The sequence below is a fragment of the Trachemys scripta genome, chromosome 9, assembly GCF_013100865.1.
Source record: "Trachemys scripta elegans isolate TJP31775 chromosome 9, CAS_Tse_1.0, whole genome shotgun sequence".
In the NCBI taxonomy this organism is placed as follows: Eukaryota; Metazoa; Chordata; order Testudines; family Emydidae; genus Trachemys; species Trachemys scripta.
Window position 1 is genome coordinate 100347334 of NC_048306.1, and position 20984 is coordinate 100368317.

Below are 20984 nucleotides of genomic sequence, written 5' to 3' on the forward strand. Positions count from 1 at the left end.
AAACTTCAGAGTTTTCAACCAACCACAGAGCTGGTTTTAAAAAAATAATGAAATTTTGATGAAAGTTTTGTGACAATTTTCACCTGTATTTTTTCCATCAACATTTCTAAATGTTTCAACCAGCTCCACTCATCTGTTCATTCTCTCTCCTAGCAGACCACCTGGCTGTCCGCAACCCCACCTTGTACCATCCTCCTCCCAGACCGGGGACCGGCTAAGTAGGGCTGGCACTTTAAGTGGATGTGCAGCGCCTACGGAGGACAACAAATGGGGCTGCTTTATTGATGCATTTATGACTGTTGACACAGCTGAGCCAGGGAGCAGAATTCTGCTTGGATAAAATTTCAGAACCTTTCCAGGTGTTTTGCTTTGTATGTTGTCCCCTCCCCCGTCTGTATTTCCGAGGAAGAGCTTTGGGGCCTGGTAGGAAACAAACCCCTTTGGCTGGATTCCAAATCCCCTTGCACTTTGGGGGCATTTGGACCCAGGGTTTCCTTTCAGGCCTGTGTCTGTTTGAAATGCACAGTAAAATACCACAGCGGAAAACGCCGGAGGAAGGGTAACGTGTGTAGAAGTGACTAAATGAGCCTAGAGCCCATTTTCAGAAGGGACTTAGGCACTTCTTGAAATCATTACCCCATGAGCCCCGTTGACTTTCAATGAGAGTTAGGTGCCGACGTGCCTAAAGCCACTGTTGAAAATGGCACTTAAGTGCTGTGGCAAATGTCACCTGGGGAGTTTGTGATGGCTGCCAATCCCAGGACGTGTGCTGTCCCCGTCCTGCCTGCTGTAATGTCAGCCTCTAGAACTAAAAACCAAGTCTCTGCTGCTTGGACTGCGTAGCTGGGGCTGTAACAAACTCTTACCTTCTGTGGCTTGCGTGCAGGGCAGGGTGACTAGCATATACTGACTGATCCATGGGACACATGTCCAGTATCTCCTCTGCTACGGGCTGGGTGTGTGCAGCACTCACAAAGAGGCCACTCCTTCTAAGGTAAACAGAGGGAAACCAGCTGTACCCAAGTCCTACCCTGTCCATTTAGAAAACGTTTTCACGTAGCAGCTGCATGAGCCGACAAATCCCCAGAGCCCTAAAGACAGAGTGAGAGAAGGACAAACGCCCCTCGCTGGCTTTGGGGTGTCTAAACGGACAATAGCACCAACCCGGTTCCTCTCAGTCAGCAGCAGCTGAACTTCCTGGTCGGTCTACCTGAAATCCGATCTGAATCCTTCCCTGACTGGCTGGCAGCGAGAGAGCAAGATTCCTGCAGCAGCTCACCTGAGGCAGGTAAGCCCCCACTGTGGAGTTTCTGTGCTGCGAGCTTCCAGCAGCAGAGTTCGAAACCCAGGAAGTCTTCGCCTTCCATGCCACAGCTGCTGTGTGACTGGGAAAGCCATCTTTATTGTTGCAGGGCCTTTATGGTTAATCTTTCCTCTGCTGCACCTAACAGGGACAGTCACTTTATTCCTGTAAAACCCACGACACCATTCTAGCCTTAGCCTTCTTTTAAACTAGACCAACCACTGTGTCAGACTGGGTGAAATTCACAAGCAAGGCCCGGAAGCAGCATTTCAGTTAAGGAGGAAGAACCCAGTTCCCCAAATGCCAAGGAGACAAGGTATTTGAAGGGACTTAACTAAAGAAATGAGGTGAGGGAAAGAATAGGCACTAAGGGGCTGGGAGGAGAGAGAGAACTTCCTCCTTCAGACCCTTCTCAGACACGTTTTCATCTTTTCTTTTTTTCCTGCCACAAATGCTTGTTTGCGCCGCTTGCCTGACCCTTTGCTCTTCCCAGAGTCTGTGCTGCTGTCAAAGCCTTTCTCAGCCTATTCAGCAGAGAGAGGCTGGTAGTGATCTGCGTGGAGTTCCTTCTTTAGACACAAGCTTTTGTTTGAAAAATCTCCTTTTCTTGATGAGTGCTTGGATTTACAAACACTTTCCCCCTTCTATCTAGGGACATATCTGCCCTCTCCATCATTAATATGTTTATCCTCCCAAAACCCTGTGGGGTAAGGAAACACAGGTGGGGAAATGAGGCACAGAGAGGGGAAATGGTATACCCAAGGTTACACGGGGAGTTTGGGCAGAGCCAGAAGTTGAATTCAGGTCCTCCAGTCTACTGTTTTAATATCAGCCTTCTGAACACCACTGCAGTCCACACTGCCATTCTCAGGCCCAGGAAAGCCTGGTTTAAAAGCAGATTGCATGGTCCATGGCTCATGTGAAATGAGGTGTGGTGGTTTCAGTCTAGTTCTTCATCATACTGATCTTTGTGCTGAAGGCCCCTGATTTAGTACGATATGCTGGGACAGTGCTGTGAGAGTCTTTCACCACAAATCCCATCCAAATCGCCAGTTTTCAGGCTTGTGCTGAGTTTCGGCGACGCCTCAAAAGTCTACTGCATGATTCCACGCCTCAGATAGGGGAGCAGAGCTGGATTTGGTAGCTGTGTCTAAGACCTTCTTTATTTTGGGGACGTTCCAGGCAAAATGACCCCCCGGGGGACTGAAACTGATGAACCTTGTTCCATGTATTTCTGTAATCCAAAACCTCCTCTGTTCACACTCTCATATGGAGAAGGTTGGGTGTGTGAAGTTACTACATGACGATGATAAAATACTGGGTCATTATTCCCTGCTTGGTAAATCGTTTTGGCAGGTTATTTTATCCTCTTCATTGTACTGAAATGAACTGGCTGGTGTGTATTTGTACCACCACATCCTACTGGATGGTACCAGAACTGTTTAATTGTGTGTCCTAGGCCCTATACCAGACACAGCCTCTGATGATTCTCTTTTCGCTCAGGTGGTGGGGGCCTTGTGCTTTTAGAGCAGGAGAATTTGAGTTCTATCTCATCTGCTGCCATGAACTTCGAAGCGGTCATGCTATGCAGCAAAGAGAGAAGCAGGAAGTCCTGTGGGTTTGACACCCTCGGTCGTTCTCCCTAGAACCCTGGAGATAAGTTGTTCCTGGGTGAACAGCACTGAGCTATTACATCAATTTAAGCTGGCCTGAACCTTCCCTTCTCAGCACACGCATTCAGGACTGCGATTGCACCTCATTCCCAAGTGCTTTCTGCCTGACAATTCATGTTCTCATTGAAGTGCCCAGCGTTGAGGTCTGGATCTTGAGGCGCTTGAATGGGCAATGTCCTCCTCCCCTGATGTGTGCAGGCCGGTAGTTGCAGCCATGTCAGATGGAGTCTCTGAGCGGCAGGAGGAGGGTTGTCTGTGGGTTTAACTGTAAATTAGTGATGCTGAGCTAATCAATGGCACATGCAAATGATGGAGTGCCAGGACTGCGGTTCCAGGGCATGTTTGCATACACACATGCTGACTCCCCTACTCCCCAATTTCAACTTTCTGAATGCAAAATGAATTGTAAATCTGCAATGGCCAACAACAGCCACTAGGTGGCATTTTGTGTTGTGTATCCCAGTGCTTCTCCGGTTCAGTCAGTCTGCGCCTGATGTTGCCAATCTTGGTAATTTTTCTCCAATAGTTCTACTTTTGAAAAGCCTTGGTGACAAAAATTCTTGACGACTTTTTGGGCTACCAATTAATTTCTTGTGGTTAAATCTGGGAGATTTATGCATAGAGAGTCTCTATGCATCTGAAGAAGTGAGGTTTTTACCCACGAACGCTTATGCCCAAATAAATCTGTTAGTCTTTAAGGTGCCACCGGACTCCTTGGAGTCCCCGTCTATGTGCTGCCACCTGGTGGCTGTTCAAATGACCAGTCACTAAGATGCAAGTGCTGCTGGACCAGCTCCACATCTCCCAGCCAGCAGAAGTCACATAGCAAATGCACCCTTGGATCAGAGCCCGGCTGGCTGCAGCAAAGTGGAGCTTCCTGTTGGCCGCAGGATGTATCCAGTCAGATGAGGAGGCAGCCAATGTGGAGCCATCTTCATATCTGGGTTCACTCTGCAGACTTCCAGGCAGGGCTGCACAGATCACTGATAGTCCAAAGAACGTGATTGGAGAACCACTGAGCTGGCATATCTACTCGTATGTGAGCCAGTAAAAGTACGCCTCAGTTGCAACACCACTTTTGACCTCTGATTTCCCACCCAGCTCCTCATGCATTGTCGGGCTCCCAGCATCACGTACTGTACAACCACTGGACTTCCTTGGCGGGGCTGCAGGTCTTTGGTAGCCCTCTGGGCCTGCCTTTATTCATAAAAAAAAGACAGTTTAGAGATGGTTCACTGGGCTTTAAGGACTTCATTGAAATAAGCAGGGGCTGCTTATGTATGAGGTTGGCTTATAGGCAGTGCCAGCTTCAATATGACTTTATAGGGCACATCGTGGGTCCAGTTTGATGTCCATGCTGGATGGGCATTGTCAGACAGCAGCACCTGTAAGCTCTTAACTGCTTTGAGGAGTTTACACAGAGTTGATTCCTGTGGAGCTGGTGAAGTAATCGACAAAGAAGCTGGGAGACCTGAATGGTGCATCTGGTCTTTGCAATCGGGCACATTCTGCTCTCCAGAGCATGGTTCTTATTTTAGTGCCTCCTCTTCTTGGGATAAGATAACGGGGGCTACGGAGATGATGGCTGTGCTTGTCTGCAGACATTTGCACTGGGACTGACAGAGGTATTCTGGACTGTCTTCATCTCCTTGAAGCATTCGAAGATATTGGTGAAGAGGTGAGCGTCCCTGCTGCGGGTCAGATATAATAACCCATAGCACTGTGCTGGGATGATTAAATCCAACCAGTATCTGCACACAGGTGGAATGTTGTTCTCTTGTATACACTTTATCTTCCCATGTGAAGTTTCATGCTAATACTACCATCCTCCCGGGCCAAGCTTTCTTTAGAAAGCTTTTGTTTAAAACAAATAAAAAGGAAGTATTTTTTCACACAACGCACAGTGAATCTGTGGAACTCCTTGCCAGAGGATGTTGTGAAGGCCAAGACTATAACAGGATTCAAAAAAGAACTAGATAAGTTCATGGAGGATAGGTCCATCAATGGCTATTAGCCAGGATGGGCAGGGATGGTGTCCCTAGCCTCTGTTTGCCAGAATCTGGGCGACGGGGATGGATCACTTGATGATTCCCTGTTCCGTTCATTCCCTCTGGGGCACCTGGCACTGGCCACTGTCGGCAGACAGGAGACTGGGCTAGATGGACTTTTGGTCTGACTCAGTGTGGCTGCTCTTATGTAAAGCTCTGTTAGGGCTCCAGCTCTTAAGAGCCCTGAGGCTAATGCTCTCTCCTCTTTGCCCCACCCACCAACTCCACAGCTGAGCAGGTCCATCCTGGTGGTGCTACTGGCTCAGAAGGAATTGATGGACTAAGTCCAGGAATCACACTCCGTTAGTCCGCTGCTTGGAACTGCCAGCTGCTAAGTGCTCTGTTCTGAGCTGCTGGGGAGCACAGGATTCCTGGTTGCCGAGCACGCACGCTCTCTCCACCCAGGACTCATCAACTGCTCTCTGCCATGCATCTTCTTGACGGTTGCTCAGCACCCCGGCAGTCTGTAACCTCGCTTGATTGTGTTTACCCAGCTCCTGCAAGTCTGTGACTCAGGTGGGCCTTTTATTCATTGGCTTCTCCAAGTTTTCCCAAGGTCTGGAAGAGTCATTGCTTTTGAAGAACAGAAGAACCATTCTGATCAATCTCGCCTGACTTCCTGCTTAGGCTATGAGCATCACCTGCTTACTTCTGTATCGGGCCCAACAGTTTGGGCCTGAACTGGAGCATGTCTAGACAGAACGCTGAATACCACAGTCCCTTATGAAGTAACAGCGTTCTATTCGAATGTGGCCAAAACCCACTCCTGCTATACCTGCTGTTCCACTCTGTATCCCCACAGTGATCGCCTCCATGAACCCCGTCCTTCAAGGAGGTGACGCTAGATTGCCAAGCTCTGGAACATCCACTACATTTCACATTAGCTAATGGGGGTGACATTCTTTTCCACTCTCATGATCCTGAAGGGCCCCCCTGGGGGGGGCTGGACTCCTTCCCAGCACGCGGAGGCAGCCACAGGCGGAAGAGGTGAGCCTGACATTGCGGCAAACCCTCCCTGCAGTCAGCCACGCCAACGCTGGCTCCCGTTGTGAGGCTTGTTTACTGAAGGTGAACTCCTTGAGCATACAGAGCGGGGCGGGGGAGTGCGGCAGGAAGAGACATTGCATGGTAAAACCAGGGCGTGTGCTGCAGGATACTCTGGGGCCGGGGCTGGAACCTCAGAGCTGTGCTAAGAACAAAACCTGGTCTCTGAGGGGAAGGGGAGTGAGAGGCCTACGCTAGGACAATCAATATGGTGGCTTTGGTCTCGTCCCATAATGATACTTGCCTGCCGTCGTAAAGCCGTATACCGGGGGCAGCGGGGAACAGCCAGCCCCTTTCTGGCCTGGTGAGGGTTCCCAGGTAGGGATGGTGAAGCAGAGCCTCACGAGGGAGCCTGGGACCAGGAGAGGACTGGGAGTGCTCTGTCCCATGGCTGCCGCAGAAGCTGTCAGAGGGAAAGCAGGCTCTGCGCACACCCCGGGCTGAGGAAGCTTGAGCCATTCAGCCAGAGAGCCCCACCATCGAGTTTTGGAACAGGGTTATTTCTTTGCTGTTGTTACACATTTCCTTTTTATTTTATTTGCACTGAAGAATAAACAGGGCCCTGCGGGCAGGGCTATAGACTGAACTGGGTGTGGCTGATTGTTTGTCCCAGGCTGGTGATCAGGTCCACTAGCACTTTGAGATCTGCTCATGAAAAGCACAGTAGACCAGCGAGGTGTCATTGTTGTTACTTCCTGGGACGCCTTCCATCTGAGGATCCCAAAGCACTAGGCAAACGTTGATTGATTACAGGCCACGCGGTGAGTTACTGGCAGAGCCAGTAGAACCCAGGTGTCCTGATCTCAAGTCTCTTTCACCGTTTACTTCAGATCTCTCCATTCCTCTGAGCAGGCGGCAGCTTCCCTCCTCTTCAACCAGCGATTTGGCTCAGTAGCCTCTGTTGTCTGGGGTTTAGGGCAAGGGCCTGGGTTTCTCTTCCTGGCTCTGTCACTTGACTTGGGTGAGCCAAAGCTGTGCTCTGCCTCAGTTTCCCCAACTGCAAAATGGGGGATCACAATAGCTTGCCTGCCTCACAGGGGCATTTCAATTCTTTATCAGTATACAAAAAGGGCTCTGGGGTCACTTGATGAAAAGCATCATGGGAGTGCTAGTGAAAAGGCCAAGTCCCTATATTTGTGTACACTGTCCTCCCATTCATTGCACTGAACTATGGTGCTTTACACCCAAAATCTGTGAACTAATGCAGGGGTTGGTCTTTTGACCTGTCTCCCTGGAATAAAAGCCATAGGTAGGTCACGGTGTGAATGAATTGATGCCAGCACACTAGGCCGTTCCCAGTTCCTGGGATTCCAGGCTCTGTTGCCCACGTGTTAAATTGTCAAACAAGCACCTTTGTCCTTTCCCCCATGCTGCCCCTCGTAACTGGGAGGAGCTCCCTGTAAACATCCCCAAAGCTCCCAATTGTCTTCCTTAAACACAACTCCTGAAAACTCGCCTTTGCTGTGATGCCTACAAAAAAACTTGACAGCAGGCTGTTTGCGTGCTTAGCTCACTGCTCATCAGGTTGACCAATACTGTCTCATTGTTTCCTCGATCTGGCTGTCTCCATCTGTTGTCTTACACAGCGGTGCTGGAACGAGGGGTGCTGGAGGTGCTGCCGTACCCCCTGGCTTGAAGTGGTTTCCATCATAGGCAGGGTTTACAGTTTGGTTCAATGGCTCTCAGTTCCCCCACTGTACAAATTGTTCCAGCACCGCTGGTCTTACACAACTTGGGTCAAAGACTGTCTCTTTGTTCTGTGTTTATACAACACCAGGCACAATGGGCTCTTTGGCACTACAATAATCCAAATAATAATACTAAATATCAGCACGGCGTGCTGTCACTGTAACTTGCACTAGGAGACTGTGGGTCTTTCTCCCCCTCTAGTGGCGGGTCTGCAGAAGAGATCAGTGAGTTTGTGACAGGTGACACTGTTATCCGGGGTTCTTTCAGCCCAAAGCTGAACTTTTTCTCTATGCGAGATGGTGTCAGGAAATAAATAGGGAAGACATGGCCGTCCAACCGATAGATGGCTGCCACAAAAAGGACAACACAAGAGTACTTTCACTTAAAGCTACACTTTACTTAGTCTCAAGCACTCACACACGTCTGCAACAGGTTAGTAAAACACCCCCAACCCTTGATAATTACCGAAGCTGAGTGTGGTTCTCGAGTGACACAGCGGCAGCCCGTCTGCCAGTGGGGAACACAAGATGCATCCAGAGGGAGAGTCCAGTCCCAAAGAGACCCACTACCTCAAACTTTCCCCCCTTATTTATACATTAGTATTAGAACAACATGTCCCTTAAAGAAAACTTGTTCAGCAAGCAGTTCCAATGGGCAAGCAAGAGGCTTCCTTCTGATTATTGATTAACCAGGTGTGGGTTTTCCCCAGAGTTTGCAGCCTTGAGACCCTGTTGGACACATTCCTGAGGGCACATCCTGCTCTTCTAAGATGCATGTATCAGCAATTTCAACACCATTCTTATCAGGAAGGATGCAGGGTCAAGCTGCCCTTTCTATGGCACCCCAAACCCCCTCCCCTCCTGCCTTGGTGAAGCTGAGTTTGCTACATGGCCACTTTACGGCCTGCTGACTTGGCTGCTTTTAGCCATAAGCCATAGTGGTTTCAGGCACTTTACTGGTTCGCTGACATCTCCCCGTACAACACCTAATAGAGCTTTTAGCGCGGAAGGACCCGAATTCCAACTCAGCCACTGGACTTGCTGGTGCCAGCCCGATCTCCGTGTAGCTGGCTGGGTTAGCCTGGGGTAGCACCTTCTCTATCCCGGCCCTTGCGTGAATTCCAACCTCTGCCACCGGGGTTAGGCTCCCATTCTGGGCTCAGGCTTGTGGCTAATCTCCAGTGTGGATCAGAGCTGACCCACACCACGCTGGGGTGGCTTCCTGCGCCCAAGGCCCGTTACAGGTTGCCATGGCAGTGGTGGCTTTACTCGAGATTATTCCCATCATGCGGCTGAGTGAGAGTGGAATGTAGCTGGTGGCTCTCAGAGCAATTTAAGCTCACGCACGTTGCACGGAGGTAGCTGTCGCACGCTCTGAGAAACCTGTCACGCCGTCAGCTCTTTGATGTCTTCATTTGATTCACGCTATGTGGTAGGTCTTCCCTGAGCCTTACGCCTCCATTACACAATTCAGCAATGCTGACATTACCAGTAAGGGAGTCCATAATTTAAATGCAAAGAGCTGTCTAGGAAAGATGTTGCTTAGATCTTTCACAATGCAAAAGGCCAGGCAACTGAAATTTGTAGAAGAAGTCTATTTGTTCAGCTACCCAGAAACGCTGAAAGGAAGTAATGTCAATTTCGGGTTAATTAGCAAACATTCAAAGGACTTCAACATAATTTCAAGGTTAGAAGTTCCCTGAAGGTGTGTTTAAAGAGAGGACAGTGGCTGAGCCGCCTTTGAAATGAACCAAAGCAAACTACCGGTATGTAGATTGCAAAGGAGTTATTGGAGAAGGTGTATCTGCCTCACGGGTCAGTATATAGCGCAGCAGGAAAGCGGGGGTAATAATATCGTGTCTTTGCCCTAACTTCAGAAGAAGTCTCTTGTGGCCTGAGCTGATGCATATATCCCTGGTGCAGTGTCAAAACACACAACTGTTGCAAATTCTGACACGTTCCTATAGGCTGGGGGCCTAGAACTGAGGGCTTCCCTTGGGTGCACGCCATCTTTTCGGGAGGCATCACATCCCAGATGTACTGTGGCTCTGCCGGTCTATTAGCAAATCCAGCAGCCTCTGCACTGTAGCCAGCCTTCCTGGTAAACCCTGTGACGGTCTGTAAGGAAAGCCCAGGTTCTCAGATGCACCTGTGTACTGGCTGGGCCTTCCATTTCTGGATCCTTCGTCTATCTTGTCTGCTTAAACTGTAAGCTGTTCAAGGCTGGGAGTGTCTTGCAGTGTGTGAGGGGGAGGGGGCGTCGCACCCAGGAGAATAGGGATCTGATCTCAGCTGGGGCCTCTTGGCCCTACCTCATACTGGAATAAAAACGAGATATCTGGGAAGGGGAACGCTGCAAACGAGCTTCCCAGTCCTACGGCCAGCAGAGAGAGCTCAGCTGCCAGTGGAGTGTAGAACAGTTTGGGGTGGGAATGGCAGCTGGGGATTCGGACGGTGCTCCGGACACGTTCCTTTCCCCCTGGCCATGGCCCCACACCCAGTGCCACTAAGAGAGTGGTGCAGCAGCTGGCTTCATTAGCTTTCACCCACCGAGGGATTCCACCAAACCAGGATAACCCCAGCCGGGTAGATCCACTGGCTTTATAGCCGTCTCCCAGCACCAGAGCTGTAGGGCTGCGTCCCAGCAAAGAATCAGGCTCCTTGAGGGCAGTTTTTAGCGTCAGTTACGGCGCACTGAAAAGGTAGCTTGTTTTCCGTGTTTCCTCTTGATGGTGTGAAAAGCCAGCGAGCCCTTCGTTTGTGTGGGATCTGCACTGCAGGCTGGTCAACAGCGCGGAGATGGCCAGTTGCTGAGAGTGTGCATCGTCTCTGGGCGCAGCTGAGTGCAAGCTAATTGCAAGTGCAATACCAAGGACCAGCCGAGTTCAGAATCTGGGGTGTAACCTTAGCGTCTGCACCCAGGCTGCACAGAGAGTTGCAGAGGTTAAGCCCAGAAGAGACCATCAGATCTTCTACTCTGACCTGCCACCCAGTTACCCTGGAACTTGGGGTCACGAATCTGTCCATGGTAGAGCGCCCCCTCTAGGAGCCACACGCGGAGCTCATCCACGAGTCCAATTACCCCCATCCTAGCAGGTGTTATGGGGCGTCTTTCTAGCGGGCTGGCGCTCGACCTTCTGGCCAAGGCCTCTGGAGCCACAGCCCCTCTCGGGGTCCCAGGCGAAACCACAAAACTGCCCGCAGTTAGCAAATGTGGCTCAACCAAAGAAAGGAAAAGAAAAACCTGTCAGCAGCTTCCTCTGGGATATGGGCCCCTCTGACTCCAGAGCGCCCTTGGAGTGTCACTGTCTATGTCCGAGTCCACTGGGGGACTCTGATCCTCTTTCCCCTTCTGCTCCGGGTCCTGCACCCTCCTTCTGCGAGGGCAGGGCCTCGGCAGGCTGCCAGCCCTCTCTTCAGGGCTGGAGAGACTTAAGAGTCTGGCCCCTCCCCAGGGTGGCCCAGGTCTCCTTTTAATGCTTTCTCCAGATTTGCAAGTGCAGAGGGGCAGGGCCATCCTGGCCCCACGCTGCTCCTTAAATCTTCCATGCTGGTGCAGAGGTGATGTACCCCGGCACACTTGGGTTTGACTAAAGCATCTCTTCCAGCAAGGCCGGCCAGGTTTGAGTTGAAGCCACCAAGAGATGGAGAATCCACCACAACCCGTGGAAGTTTGTTTCAGTGGCTAACCACCTTCACTGTTAAAAATGCCTGGCCTAAATTCTAAATTGCATTTGTCTGGTGTCAGCGTCCAGCCGCTGGTTGGTGTTCTGCCTTTCTCTGTTAGATTGAAGAGCCCGTTAGTACCTGCTGTTCTCTCCCCAGGATGGTACTTAGAGACCGTAACGCAGTCACCCCCTCAATCATCTTTTTCGAGTTGAACCACATTCAGGACCTCTTGCTAACACCTGTTGTCAGCACTGGGTGACTTTTTCCGTGTACTCCAGGAATAAACTTCACAGGCAGAGATGCCACGAGCCACCACCCATAGTTACCAGCCTTCTATCCAGCAATAAACTAACCACACACACAAGTTTTATTTAGGGTCCTACCCCCATCAGCTCTATCACTTTATTTGCTCCTGCCCTCATCCTTTAACTCTTTCTATCTCCGTCCCATTCAGCTGGCAAGTTCCTCTAGGGGACAGAGCTGTGTCAATTCTGTGTTTTGCAAAACACAATACAGTACTCGCTCGAGACTCGGCCAATTTGTTTTGCCTAATTTTGAACAGGCTGAAAGATGGCTTTGAACTCAAACGCTGACAGGGAGGGTTGGTGGGAAATAGTTTTTCTGTCTCAGGAAAAAATTGTTGAGATTTTCCGGAAATTTTTCCCATTCTGCATGGGGCTAGTCGAAGCTTTTTGACCAACACCAGAGCCAGAAATCACATCCACCCCGAGAAAATCAGATACAGTAGGCAGTTGAGCCCAGGTGTCCCACCTCTGAGGTGAGTGCTCAGGTGTGGAGGTGTGCGCTCTCTCTCTCTCTCTCTCTCTCTCTCTCTCTCTCTCTTTTGTATTGAAGAATCAGCATTTCCCAACAAAAACAGCGTTTTGTTGAAAAAAACCCAACTATCTCTGCTGTTAGATTTGAGTTCTGCTGGGAGAGACAGAAAAACAGGAGCTGGGTGGCTGAGATCAGCATGCAAAGTGGATGAATAAGTGAGCAGAATAAAAAATAACAGTGAAACGCGGGGAAAAAATCTTAGAAAAGAGACGATGCTAATGGAAAAAAATAACATATCTCTAACCATAGACAGGGCACCCATTCTTGCTCATCTAGCCTTTGTGTGTGTTCTTCTGTCCTTAATACATATCCGAGTCCTCCCTGTAGGAAGAAAGATTTTTCTTCTTAAATTGACTCACCTTTGGGAGGAGCATTTGGTTTAGAGGCAGGAAAAACAAGTTTGCAAACTTCACTTTGTTTGGCAACCCAACCCTAAAAGGTCCCACAAGGGTCTCCTGTTCCTAGTCACACACCTGCTAAGTGAAATGAACACAGAACAGGTTTGGCATTGCCCAGATCAAGATGCAGTGACTGCATTCCTATCATTTGATCAGAGGAGCCCAAGACCCTGGATTTTAGCTCTGACAAGTGCCTGAAACGATGCCCATTCAGTGAATCATTGGGGTAAACAAATGTCCATGCTAAGGACTGCAGGAGATGCCACAGAAATAAACGGGAACAAAATCTGAGTGTTCGTCCTGGGATTTTCCACATATTGTATGTTAATTGCTACCAACTGGTGCAAATTGCTGCTTGCCTTTTTTATGCCTGAGGTTGGCTTTCATGCAGCTATGGACATTGCCTGCTGAATGTGGCCTGCGTTCCTCATTTATTCCCCTGCAAATGCTGACCCCTGGAACATACTCTCTAGAAAGGGGGCTGATTGGGAAGTCCTGTATGTTGTCATCAAAAAAGGACCTAAGTAAATAAATAGAGACAACATAACATTGATTTTTGTGTGGTGGGAGAGACCGGGGATTTTGTGTTTGCAGAACTTCTCATGTGGGCTTCGGGTTCGGCAGGCCAGGTTTTCCCCTGTAAAATCAAAACTAGATTTGTTTTGGAACTGGGTCCGGCGTTATTCTAATCTTCAAAGATTTCAGGAGTGTGAGGGGGTGTAAGCAGGCGTAGACCCGGCGGCGCCTCCTGCTGGTTGTCCGTGGGAATTAGCTCACCAGCCCTCTGGAGCGCCCTCTGTCAGCCGGTGATCCGTTACTGCTAGGCCCCCGTGTCCCTCCTGGACCCCGGTGCCCCTTTCTCTGGGTTGCTGCCCCCCTGGTAATACCCCCACACTCTCAGGTTCTGGGTCTCCCCACCCAGGGGAACCTCCACCCACTAACCCCACCTCGCCTCAGTCTGGGCTACTGCCAGTCACCATCTAGCCCCACTCCCTGGGGCAGACTGCAGTATAAGCCACTCATCACAGGCAAGGGGGTTCGGACTTGCTGCCTTCCTCTACCACCCAGTACCCTTTTAGGCCTTAAACCAGGCCTTGCAGCCTGGGGAGTTGCCAGCCAGGAGCTCCCCTGCTCCTCTGGCTTTCCCCATCCCTCCTTCACTCCTAGTACCCTTTCTGCTAGGCAGCCAGGCCCTGCTCCCTCTCAGACCAGAGAGAGCCTCTGAGCTCCTGGCTGCCCTGACCTTTATAGGGCCAGCTGGGTCTGTTTGGGGCATGTCCTCCAGCTGAGGCTGCCTCCCAATCAGCCCAGCTTTTCTCTCAGCCCTCTCCCAGGGATGACTTTAAGCTCCTCAGGGCAGGAGCGGGTGTCTACCCCGCTACAGGGGGTGTATGCCCCATGCAGGCAAGGAAAGGGCTAATGTGGGCCAGAGACGGAGACCAGGGAGCATACCAGGTTGCACCTGGAGGGTAGGCCAGGCTTCAGGATGAGGAAGTGCAGCTGGGGAGGGGCTAGGAGAGGACTGTACACAGAGGGAGTTTTTTAGACTAGAAGGGGGCTGTAGGTAGCGAGCGAGGAATGCTGCAGTCACTTCTGGAACTAGAGAGGTTGGGGTGAGCTGGCATTGGGATCTTCTCTGGAACAGGGAAGTCTGGCAAGCGTCCTGGAGTGCTACAGAGCAGCCACCGGAGGGGAACAGGCTCTGGTGGGAAGCTCTGACCAAGGGCAGGACTTGGACCTGAGGTTAGATGACCTTTCTGGTCCCTTCTAACCCAATGATTCCATGACCTCCATGGAGAGAGGCCGGGGAGGCTATTGAGAGGGATGTAATGTCAAGTCCAAGGAGGGCGGAAGTGGGTTCATCGCTGGCGGTTTGGGAACTTGTTACGGGATTCCAAGGGAAAGTCCTGTGAGTCCAGGCTCCTGAGGGAAGGGTTAACCTTGGCAGGTTTGGGGGGAGAAGACCTGAGAGATGCTGAGTAGGAAAAAGTCCAGGGTGCTGGATAGGGTGGTCTTTGGCTGCTGGTTATAGGATCCCTGGGCTGGAGCCCAGAAGAGTGGTTGTGCCTGGGTTCTCCTACTAGCTAGCGGCAAGATGGCATGAGTCCAGAGAAGGGGACAAAATGACAGAGAACTGAGAAAAGGGTGTGAGGACAACAGGGTCTGGAGTTGAGGCTGAAGACCTTGTGCTTAGGACTTTTGGAATTTATGATCCCAGAATGGTGAGAACAAATTGTCACCTGACCAGAGGGCCAAGTTACAAGAAGATAGACCACCGCAGAACCAGACCCACCATCAGCAGGGGGTGCTAGAGAGGTATAGCTGCTGCACCAAGTCTGGCCATAAGGAGGTGCTGCAGCTGTGAGTCCACTCTTTCACAAGAAGGTTTGGACGATGGTCTTGGCACGTCTTGAGCGGAAGTATTGTCCACAGTGGTTAAATTATAGGACTGAGCTAACCAAGCTTCAGTTCCCAGCTTTTCCACTCCTGGGTGGCCTAGGTCATCTTTCTATGTTTGAAATGGGAATAACATGTATTCTCCTCAAAGGGAGGGTTATGAGACCTACCGCATATTTACAGAGCACTTTGAGATCTTTGGATGAAAGTTGCTACAAACGAGGAAGGTGATGTTAATGCCATTTACTAATGCAGCTGAATGATATTTTGAAGGCCATAGATATGGAAAAGCATGGAGGGTTTAAGCATTCATTGGGTTTTGCCCAGTTGGCGTGCGCTTGCATTTCATTTAGTAGTAATACAAAGGATTTGATCAGACGTTCTGGTTGTTCTGTCTTGCTTGATTTTTAGGCAGCTGAAATGTCTAACAGTGAGCACAACCAAGACTTCCAGATGGTGGAGCAAATGGAAGAGACGGGCGAAAGAAAAGCAGGCGATGGAAAAGGTCCAGAGTTCAACCCAAGTGGAGGCAAGGAGTCCCCATCTGTGACTTCTGAGTCTACTCCCTTCCCAAATTCTTACGTCAACCAGCATGCCATGAGGAAATTCTTTGTTACAAGGGTAAGCAAACCCCACCCCTGTTTGCATCCCTTAGTTAACAGACTGCCCACGGAATGGCTTGGCTCCTGGGTTCTCCTCCTGGATATTCAGTCCCTGAATTGCCAAGAAGATCTGGAGTGATCTACCTTTATGTGGCTAGGAGTTGAGTCAGACCCTCTATGATTTAGGTTCATTGGGAAAAAACCTGCATGTGAGTCTAGTCTCCTCCGGGCATGCATGATTTCCACCTGAAACTCTCACACACCATAAATTGTGTTCACTGTCTTCCCTGCACATGGGCATGGGGTATAGCTCACACCGGAACTTCCTCAGTGTTTGGAGGGTATAGTCTGGAATTCAATTTGATGTAACCAACTGTGTGACATCCCCAAGGATAACTGAGAAGTAATAGCTTATGAGAGGGCTTTATCCAATCAACGGCCTTGTCTAATGTGGGACTTTGCCTCAGTTCTATCAGTCAGCGGCCAGAACTCCTTGCAGACAAACCCACAATTTGTACCGAGGTAGCTGGTCCCCTGTCTGAACCCTGAGTAACCTGCATCAGTGCAAATTATGGCTTTTCTACACTTGAGATTTGCATTGGTGAAGCTACTCCTTTCGCTAGCCACCGATGGGCTGGAAAGGGAGTAAATTCCCAAAGGAGAGGAGGCCTCCATTGTATTTGTGGAGGGCCCTTCAGTCTAGGAACCCACTAAGTGGAAATGTTAGAAAATTATCATTCACTGATGCAGGCGGCACCAACTAAAGCACCTGACAAGCCCTTTCCTTAACGTTAGTAGCTACGAAGTCTGAGTGCGCATACACTCTGTGGAATATATTTCCTTGGCCATCTCCGACCCACTGTTTAGCGCATTTGCTATTAGCCCCTGATCCTAAGTAGCTCCTGGAGGTGCTGAGTGCTTTAAGCTCCCACTGGGCTTAATTGAGCCCTTCATTCTTATACCTATTTAATGCAGAGTCTTCCTGGATGGAAAAGTAGCACTCAGGGTTAATAACTTGAGGTATGCTGTGAGTAGGAGCATTGTTTCGGTGGCGGAGACCGCTGATCCAAAGCAGTGTCTTACAAAAGGAACAATACTTCATCTCCACTGACTATGTATTTAAAAGTTCCCCTCAGATTGCCATCCACGAGCTATCGGACCCGAAAGCCGGAAGGGGAGGGGGGAAATTCTCTCTAAATTTATACTTAAGAATGTAAATTATATGCAGATGAAAGGAGCTAAAACCATTTTGATCGTTTACTATTTAATTAACGGTTCCCTGTTGCCTTTTTATAACTTGCAGTCTATTGTAGGCAGCAGGACTCTAATAAGCAGGCTCTGGGCACTGCATTGTGTTCTGAGACGCAGTTGCATGTATGACACTGGTTTGTCTCATATAGATACCAAGCTTCCCTGCATGCTGTCAACCCCTTCCCCTCCCCCTCAAGGACTGAACTCACAACCCTGGGTTTAGCAGGCCAATGCTCAAACCACTGAGCTATCCCTCCGGGAGATATGCCCCCTGGGAGCACCGTGCCTGGTTCAGACCTCGACGGGGANGATAGCTCAGTGGTTTGAGCATTGGCCTGCTAAACCCAGGGTTGTGAGTTCAGTCCTTGAGGGGGCCACTTAAGGAACTGGAGTTTAAAAAAAAAAAAAAAAAACCTGTTGGGGGATTGGCCTTGCTTTGAGCAGGGGGTTGGACTAGATGACCTCCTGAGGTCCCTTCCAACCCTGATATTCTATGAAATCAAGGTAGCTCATAGAGCAAGTTGGCTTTTCATGCTGCCATCTTGAGGAGGCCTTTATTTCAGAATAATGCAGATGCTCTAAGCCTCCCTAGAGTGCAGACGGTCTAAGCCTCCCTGGTACTAAGGCCAGGCCCAGAGCCCCGGCACCGCCGGGCCTGGCGGTTCAGAGCCCCAGCACCTCTGAGCTCTGCATCGATTATGAATGTAAAAAAATTGCTTGAGCCCTGGCACGTCTTTCATTACAAATTAAGCACTGACTGAGGCTCATTGAAAGATTCCCATTGACTTCACTGCACTTTAGATCAGATCCTTGGAGCCTGATCCTGGAAAGTGACTTCAGGGGTGAGGGCACCGAGCACCTCTACAGATAATGCGCTTTCAGTAGAAGGACCAGCTGGCTTTGCCAGTCAAACTCAGTTGCATCAGACCCATAGATGGCGTTTTTATGAGTTGCTGGAGGCGTGCTCAACCCCTGCTCCATCCCAAGCCCTGCCCCCACTCCGCCCCTTCCTTCAAGCCCCCAGTCCCACCCCACCTCTTCCCGCCCCCTCCCCCAAGTGTGCCTGCCCAGCCCCCATTCCTCCCCCTGCCTCCAGCGCCTTCTGCAGGAGGTGCTGGGAGGAGGGAGAGGAGCTGATCGGGAGGGCTGCCAGTGCATTTTTTTCCCTGGGTGCTCTATCCCCAGAGCATCCATGGAGTTGGTGCCTACGATCAGACCCCCTGTCCCCTCTGGTCCCCTGTGCTGCTTCCTTTCCAAAGGAACAGCGGCCTTGCACAGCTAGGTGACCATTGCTGTGAAAAAGCTAAGTTAGGAAAAGTGAAACCACGTGAGACTCTCCTGGTGGTGCGTGATACACAGCTAAGGTTTGCTGATGCTCAGGGACTTTTCAAGTGGACCAGGGCTGGTTTATGGGCTTATATTGAAACCAGGTGAAAGTGGCAATTTCCTGTTCATTTTAAAGAAGAAAAGATGGAACTCGTATTGTGAGTTTCCATTTGCGGCCTCACACGCCCAGTGATGAAATACCAGGTCTCTACCACCTTCCTCCGTTTCTGTTGTGTCCCCATCACAAATATTAAAGACCCAAGTAATATAGGCCGGATGTGATGTTGTTTATACCCATGTAAATGTGAAGTACCCCCACTGAAGTCAGTGGAATCACACGGGCAGACGGACACACGCTCCCACAAATGAACAAATCGACTGAAATGTGCGGTACTTCCATAAACCAATGGACGGCCTTTGTATTAACCCGTGAGACTGCCCCAACACCAGCTGCCATCTTGGATTCCCTCCACACGCATCTGGGTGGTTACTTTGGTAGTTTTGAAAGCCCTGTTCTTGTTTGAACAATATTCTTGTTTTTTTTCAGAGCAGGAATAATTGTCACCTCATGATGGACCCTCAAACAACTGGACAATAAGGATGCCACATTTAGCTTGTGTATATAAGATGAACCCCCACCCCCTGGAAGGCCGACAGAGGGCAGATGACGGAGTCATTTCCAAATAAAAACCATGTTACGAATAGATCCCATAGTTCTGAGGCTTGAGATGTGATACTTTGAAGGAGACACCTGTGTGGATTTAGCGTTGCTCCAGTGCCTTGGATTAGAATAAGAGGAGCGTGTGTGTTTGAGCTGTAATTTCTTTCCATCATGTTTATCTTACTGTTCTTTTCTGATGTTCTCCCTTTCTAGCCAGGAGCATTTGACCAAGCCATAGAAGATCTAAAAATCCATGTGGTCAAGAATTCGGGGGAAACTGCTCAGAGCTTCTGGCTTTTGTCCGAGTGAGTAGCCATGATGTATGGGGCACTGGCTGAGGTGATGGCTTTGTTATGGGCTGTCAGAAATAAAGCAACAATGGGAGGGAAGGGGTGTCACGTAGTGACACTAGGTTAAGCTCTCTGGGTTCTGCTTTGAGAAGTGATTGCATAGATACATCAGCCAGTAGCACAACTTCCTGTTGAAAGAGAAACTGTAGGGAGAGGAATTCCAGACACAGAACAAAGTGGGCCTATGCCTCCAGTATAGTGCTATAAAGAGCTGTGTGGAGTCTCTTAATATCGATGATCCCTTTGTTAGTGTTTTGTAAATCATGTTGACCGTAAGTGCTGTGTAAGTGTTATTTATTATATTGGCAACAGTATATAGAACAATGGACTAGGACTCAGGAGACCTGCATTCAGTTCCTGGCACTGTCATGGGCCTGCTGGGTAATGCTGGGCAAGTAACTGTCCTGTTCTGTGCCTCAGTTTCCCCATCTGTGAAATGGGTCAAGTGCTTTGAGATCTGCTGATGAAAAGTGCTAGATAAGAGGTAGGTGGTGGTGGTGTCGTCGTCATCATCATCAGACCAAAGAATAAACAATGTCAATGTAACTGTTAATTCTGGGGTCATCTGTGCCTCTTTTGTCATTTTCTAAGAGCTAGTGCAGGGACTGGGAAACCGAATCATCGCCAATCTTGCTTCGAAGGGCTCTGGGAGCAGTTTCTTTTAAGGAAAAGAAAAAGGTTGATGCCAGAGCTCGTCTCTTTGCTGAAACTTGGAAATTGCCTTCTCTGTTGTGTTTATTTCTAGTTAAAAGGATCCCAGCAGTGGGGCAAATGACAACTCCTCAATCTCACAGATGACATGTCATTCAAGCCCGGGAGTGCATATGTTCTGCAGTTAAGGATCTTTGCAGGTGGCACCCTGGGTTTATCTGAGACGAGAACAGCATTTAATGTGGGGGCGAAAGACCTCTCTGGCTTTAAGATTAAGCTTGATAAGTTTATGGAGGGGATGGTTTGATGGGATAAAGTGATTTTAGTCAATAGGTCAATAACGTGCCATCGCTGGTAATTAGTAACAATGGTCAATGATGGGATATTAAAAGTTACTACAGAGAACTTTTTCCGGAGGGTCTGGCTGGAGAATCTTGCCCGCATGCTCGGGGTTCAGCTGATCGCCATATTTGGGGTCGGGAAGGAATTTTCCTCCAGGGTAGATCGGCAGAGGCCCTGGAGGTTTTTCACCTTCCTCCGCAGCATGGGGCAGGGGTCACTTGCTGGAGGATTCTCTGTGACTTGAAGTCTTTAAATCGTGATTTGGGGACTTCAACAGCTGAGTCAAGGGAGAGAATTATTCCAGGAGTGGGTGGGTCAGCTTTTGTGGCCCGCATCATGCGGGAGGTCAGACTAGATGATCATAATGGTCCCTTCTGACCTTAAAGTCTATGAGTCTATGAGTCTAATGTGGCTCCTGACATAGTTGAGCTATTTCGAAAGTACAGAGAAAGAGGCTGGTAGGGCCAGGGTTACATAGGTGGATTTGACAGCCATTATGGGCTCCAGAACAGCACCAGACATCACAGTCTCTCCTGCCGAGACACAAACTATTTCCCAAGACGGGGTGGTGTCGCCTCCTGGTGCTTTCTAAAAGTCCGCTAGGACTGCCACCCGGGTAAGGAGCAGACAAGACATCATGCCCAACCCTCGGTGGGTGTGACTGGATTCAGCTCCAGGGAACTCGAGGGAGTCACTTCCATTGACACCAGCCAGGGACCAGCTTGGCATCTCCCTGAGGGACAG

The 20984-nt window shown here is 49.8% G+C and overlaps 1 protein-coding gene across 1 annotated transcript in view; it reads left to right on the forward strand.

Annotated features, from left to right (window-relative positions):
- Positions 1 to 15444: 15444 nt before the first annotated feature.
- TPRG1 (tumor protein p63 regulated 1) overlaps positions 15445 to 20984 on the forward strand; it is a 58852-nt gene continuing 53312 nt past the window's right edge. The window contains exons 1-2 of the mRNA XM_034781624.1: positions 15445 to 15678; positions 19111 to 19202. Of these exons, the coding sequence (XP_034637515.1) occupies positions 15478 to 15678; positions 19111 to 19202 (293 nt within the window). The 5' untranslated portion in view covers positions 15445 to 15477. The remainder of the gene's footprint in view (positions 15679 to 19110; positions 19203 to 20984) is intronic.